Source organism: Cucurbita moschata, unplaced genomic scaffold (genome assembly GCF_002738365.1).
Source record: "Cucurbita moschata cultivar Rifu unplaced genomic scaffold, Cmos_1.0 Cmo_Scf00002, whole genome shotgun sequence".
In the NCBI taxonomy this organism is placed as follows: domain Eukaryota; kingdom Viridiplantae; phylum Streptophyta; class Magnoliopsida; order Cucurbitales; family Cucurbitaceae; genus Cucurbita; species Cucurbita moschata.
Genome location: NW_019268518.1, coordinates 2,019,799 through 2,025,406, shown reverse-complemented (window position 1 = coordinate 2,025,406; position 5,608 = coordinate 2,019,799). Strand labels below are relative to the sequence as shown.

At 32.2% G+C, this 5,608-nt stretch overlaps 1 protein-coding gene across 2 annotated transcripts; it reads right to left on the bottom strand.

The window, feature by feature from the left end:
• Positions 1-2,184: 2,184 nt before the first annotated feature.
• Positions 2,185-4,233, bottom strand: LOC111463804 (homeobox-leucine zipper protein ATHB-17-like). Of its 2 annotated transcripts, none has more exons than XM_023107722.1 (4): positions 4,132-4,233; positions 3,830-4,020; positions 3,648-3,727; positions 2,185-2,573 (listed from the first exon to the last, which is right to left on the bottom strand). In XM_023107722.1, the coding sequence occupies exons 1-4, from the start codon at positions 4,211-4,213 to the stop codon at positions 2,270-2,272; spliced, it is 657 nt and encodes a 218-aa protein (XP_022963490.1). In that variant the 5' UTR covers positions 4,214-4,233; the 3' UTR covers positions 2,185-2,269. The 2 variants fall into 2 exon arrangements, with proteins under 2 accessions (XP_022963490.1, XP_022963500.1); XM_023107732.1 differs by having other exon boundaries at positions 3,830-4,005.
• Between the last annotated feature and the right edge of the window lie 1,375 nt (positions 4,234-5,608).

Below are 5,608 nucleotides of genomic sequence, written 5' to 3'. Positions count from 1 at the left end.
TTAACTTGTATATTTTATTTTTATAAATATTTTTTTAATAAGGATGAACAAGAATATATTTTAGCTCATGAATATTTTTTTAAATAATTGTGTACACTATTATTATTATTATTATTATTATTATTATTATTATTATTATTATTATTATTATTATTTTGAAAGACTAAGTAGACCATGAATTAGAGTATCATCCAAATTTTTATAATATACTTAACCAATTGATTAATTAATTAATTGCACCCTAGAATTGGTTTATTCATTATTAATATATCATAATTTCAAAACATAAATAATTGATACAACTTAAATTTATAATTTATAATAATAGACTATAATTAATTAAACATTTTTAATTTTTGTTGAAATATATCAATTAATGTACTTATTTACTAAAACCATAATCAATTATAATTCTTTTATTATTATTTATCAATTTATAATGAATTTAAAAAAATAATAATTTGTAGTGTCATCCAACATATAGTTTGTTGTCATCCAATTACGAAAATATTTTCAAGAATAAATAATATTATTGCAGGAACCAATTATAAGTATTATTTCTTTATTATCTTATTTTTAGACATTTTAAATAAAAAAAAAAACCAAATTAATATAATTTTCCAAAACCAATGTCATAAAATGGGCATTGAGATAATGGGCCTAATTGATGGGCTTCTTCGGCCCAATTTAGAGAGGGCTCTTACACCAACAAGAACCGAGACAAAATCCATTGTGGGCCATGGATACCCAAGAATAGTGGCCGTAGCCCATGATGTCGGTAAATGACGGATTTGCCCTTAATCTGTTATTACAAAGATATATCTATGATACATTGGTGAGCCTTACCCAATTGGTGGAAATTGACTCCCAAATGTGTAATTGCCCTAACAATTATCATAAATTTACGATTACGTCGTACATGAAGTCCTATGACTGATTTTCAATGATGAATCATAGGTTACTGCTCGCTAGTGGGAGCGTATAGAACCGTGTTGTGCACTGAACACTCTAGAATCGAGTCATACTTTTAAATGATCTTATAATGTTGTTTTTAACTTCCCGTAAGCTTGGTTTTTTTTTTAAACTCTTTTAATGCTATTTTTTATTATTTATGTCTGAATTAATTTCTTAGGTTACCTATTTACAAAATCAAAAAATTTTATCGTCCGTTTAATCTTTAAGTCTACGTGGCGGTCTTTGATTTGAAGCATCGAGGTTCATCACTTTAATTCATTCACCCTTGTCATCATCGTTAGTTTCTCCTTTAATAGACCATGAATCGTAGACTACGTTATCATTAGTTATCACAACTTGAGCTTTAGTTAAATTCATGTAATGGTTAGGTTGTTTCACAATCCTCCCGACAAGGCATACCGAATTCTTGATATGGATGTATTTAATTATCCTACGTGACAAAATTATCAACCACTTTTGTCAATGTATTAATAGCTTTTAAAATTCAGTTCATTTAACACTATTTAGTACATAAGTCTATAAAAATGGATATCTAAAATTAATTAATCATTATAACAAAGTTTTAAAAAGTTAATTTAATCTCTTACATTTTTATATGATTTTTCAATGATAAAATTACTTAACATATATTATTTATGATTTGACAAAGATATTGAGTTATAACCGTCCAACGTCCAACCCCACCGTTATTAAATATTGTCTTCTTTGAGCTTTTCCTCAAGGTTTTAAAACGTGTCTACAAGGGATAGATTTCCACACCCTTATAGCGTCCTTACTTCGCTCTCCCTATGAGATCTCACAATCCACTCCCCTGGGGCCAGCATCCTTACTGGTACACTGCCCGATATCTTGCTCTAATACCGTTTGTAACAATTCAAGCCCACCACTAGCAGATATTGTCATCTTTGGTTTTTCCTTCTAGACTTCATTGGAGGTCCAACATCCTCGCTGGCACATTGTCCGATGTCTGGCTATGATATTATTTGTGATACTCTAAACTCATCGTTAGCCGATATTGTCTTCTTTGGGCTTTCCCTCCTTATTTTCCCCTTAAAATTTTAAAACGAGTTTACTAATGAGAGATTAAATCTCAACCAAGTTAAACACACCACCAAAATGGTTGATTAAATTGGATTCCACCCCGCCAATATATATATATAACTTTCAACTTTTATATGAAATAATAAAAAATTTAAAAAAACAAAAAGAAACAGATAAGCCTACGTTCATTTTCTAACCTTAATTTTATTATTATTCTTCATTTCAGGTCTTTCTGTTACACTGATCATCAAGCTCACGACGGCTGCCGCAGTTTGAGGGCGGACAGAAATGCTTCCGGCGGCAGTGTGCTGGCGCTGCTCGCACCCTTACCGTATGTTATAGTGGATGCACTCATGCGCTCACATCGGGGACACATGGTTATTGCAGAAATCGGGAGGGGCGGCTGTCGACCGTGAGCTGAGACGACCGCGGTCGGAGCAACCTTCATGGCTCTCAGCTCCTCCAGCTCCTGCCGGAGACGGCGGTTTTGCTCTGTCAATGATCCAAACCATCTCTTCAAATACTCACATTCCCTCTCAGTTTGCTTCAGCTTGCTCCTACAATATTATTATTATTATTATTATCTTTTCAAATACAATTCAATTAACATGATAACTATCAAACATTTAGGCCAGCAAATGCATTGATTAAGGCCCATGCACATTAGGTAATTAATTTTCCTTTCTTATTAAGTCAACAAATATATATATTTAGTATACATTTAAAAGTTGTTAATTTCGGTGTATAACATAATTATTTTAAAAGATTAATGGTTCCATCATTCATACATATATCCAAATATCCAAAATTTAGTTAGGTTTTCACAAATATAATCAAACAATTAGTGTCTCTAAAGATCCATATTAAAGGTAGGAGCTTCGAAATTTGAATTGAATTTAAGAGATGTTTGATTCACGAAACTCTAACAAACATAAAACGTGTTTAACCCTAACTTAGGTCGGGTTAAAGTATCCAAAATTTAGTTAGGTTTTTGCAGATATATTCAAACAATTAGTGTCTCTAAAGATCCATATTAAAGGTAGGAGCTTGAATTGAATTTAAGAGATATTTGATTCACTTAACTCTAACAAACTTAAAACGTGTTTAACCTTAACTTAGGCCGGGTTAAAGTGGCTAAAGTGCCTCATTTCATGATTATTTTATAATTATGGTTATTTCCATTGACATTTTAAAAAACAATAAAAATAATAAAAAACATTCTATTAAGATAGTTATAAAGAAAATTAATTCTAAGAAAATAGGTGAAAAATAAAGAGAAATAAATATTTTGAAATAAAACATTATTATTTAACATTTGAAAACATAAAAAAAAAAAAAAAAAAAAAAAAAAAAAAAAAATCATATAAACACAAACTTCAAACTCGGACCTCGACGTTAAAAACTTGACACTTTGAACATAAACTTTCAAAATCGAGATTAAATATCTCTACACCCGAACACAAATTTCCTTAATCCAGATTAACAATTCAACGCCTCTAATACAAATTATTTAACTTCGTAAAACACTCTAAGCTTCTTAAGATGGATTATTTTTAAAAGGAAACTTAGATTAAAAAAAAAACATTTTATTAAGCTAAGAAATGAATATAGGAGAGAATAAAAATACAAACCTGGCCCTACGATTCTGAAACCAGACTTCAACTTGCCTTGGCTTCAGCTTCAACTCCATAGCCAAAGCTTCCTTCTGCTTCTGTAAAATAAAAATAAAAATAAACAAAAACAATCAATTTTATTTATAAAATACATGATTAAGAAACTCAAAGATCATTAATTTTGAGATGATTTTGGTTACTGGGTTTAATGTATGATTGAGCCTAAAGCTTTCTTCAAGAAGCCGAGACTGATCTTTTGATAGACGAAGCTTTTTCCTTGGCTTACAGTCATTAATGTAGCTCTCTTCTTCTTCCTCCGCCCACTCCTCCTCGCCGTCTCCCACCTCTGGCAACCGATTCATGTCGAATTCTCGCACTGCACACCCATCCACTTTCCATTTAATCAACATGCAAATCAAAATTTAATCATTCCCAATCAAATGCACAAAAAATATGAAATTGGAGATTCAAACAATGATGTTATAATAATTGAAGAGGGTACCGAAAGGAGGACGAGACGGGGAGGAGCCGGGCATGGAAATGGAGAGATCCAAGTTGGATGAGTTGATGGGTATAATTGCCATGGACGTTGTAGAGAGGAGGAGGAAGAAGAAGAAGAGGGGAAGAAAGGAAGATGAAGGCTTGAGAGTTGGGTTAGGGTTTTATTGACTAAGGGGGAGTCAAAGTCAAAGGATTGGGGGGGGGGGAATGAGTGCCATGTGATGGATGACACGTGTAACAATGATGGGCGTGGAAAAAGAGGGAATGGGGAGTTTGAGAAGAAGAATAAAACACAGCAGATTTTGTTGGGGAGAAGACCAAAAGTGCCTTGAAATTTGGTTGTCGGTTAAGAAAAAAAGTCAGCTGAAGAAATGATTGAGTGTTGCTCCTAAATTCCACTACTCGATGGACCCTTTTCCCCACCTTTTTTGTTTTCATCTCTTACCAATCCCATCTCTATCTCATCATCTTGCTTCTTCTATGCTCCCCTTCCCTCACCCACACATCCTCATTTCAAATCCTTTCTAATCATAACAATTTTACATCACGACGCATCCACGATTATTGTTCGAAAATTACGTGACATTTGAGTAAAAAAAGATACATGAATGAACTGAAACCACATTCGAATGGCAGCGATCCTAAGGATAAGATGACTAAGAAAATCTTAAAAGAAATGAAAGTTAGTATACAAACTCCATGGTTAAGTGTGCTTCACTTGGAGCAATTCTACCTTAAGTGACCTCTTAAGAATTTTTTTGAGATGCAGGTGAGTGAGAGGACAAAATATGCTGAAAAGACAAGCGTTGGTCTATGGAGATAGTCTTCATACACGGGATGCAGAGGAAAATGTCGGGGCCACTAGGTACTGAATCGAGATTTCGAATTCTAAGCATGGATTGTCACAAAATATATATTTGCATGACATTCTATCTAATAAAATTTGAATGAATATTGAGGTAATATTACAAATAACTATTTTTTTCAAAAAAAAAATATTTAATTTTACGATGTGTTCGATGTGTTCAATGTGTTTCAAAGTTGATGAGCATGATGATTAGTAGCTTCAATCAATTATCATCTCTTAGTTATCTTAGACGTTCACAGACAAAAAGGGTATATTTTATTAGTCAATTTAACTTTTCTTTATAAGGAAGTTGAAGTCGGCGAAATTATATTTCAACGTCATATCGAAACGTATAAATTATCAAAAAATTTATCGATTACGTCACATTGCTATGATTACTTAATTTTAAATCACGCAAAAGAATTATCAAGAGATTCTCTGGAGATTTTGACAATAAAAATTAGGGTGGGTTAAAAAGGATGAATGATGAGAGGTGAATATCAAATGATATGAATGGTGACTTTGGAATAAAGAGAAGAGTAACGTTTTTATTTTACCATTAATGCTTGAGAGGAAGAAAACAAAGAATAGGGTTAGGAATAATTAATCAAAGGAGAGAATCAATAGCATT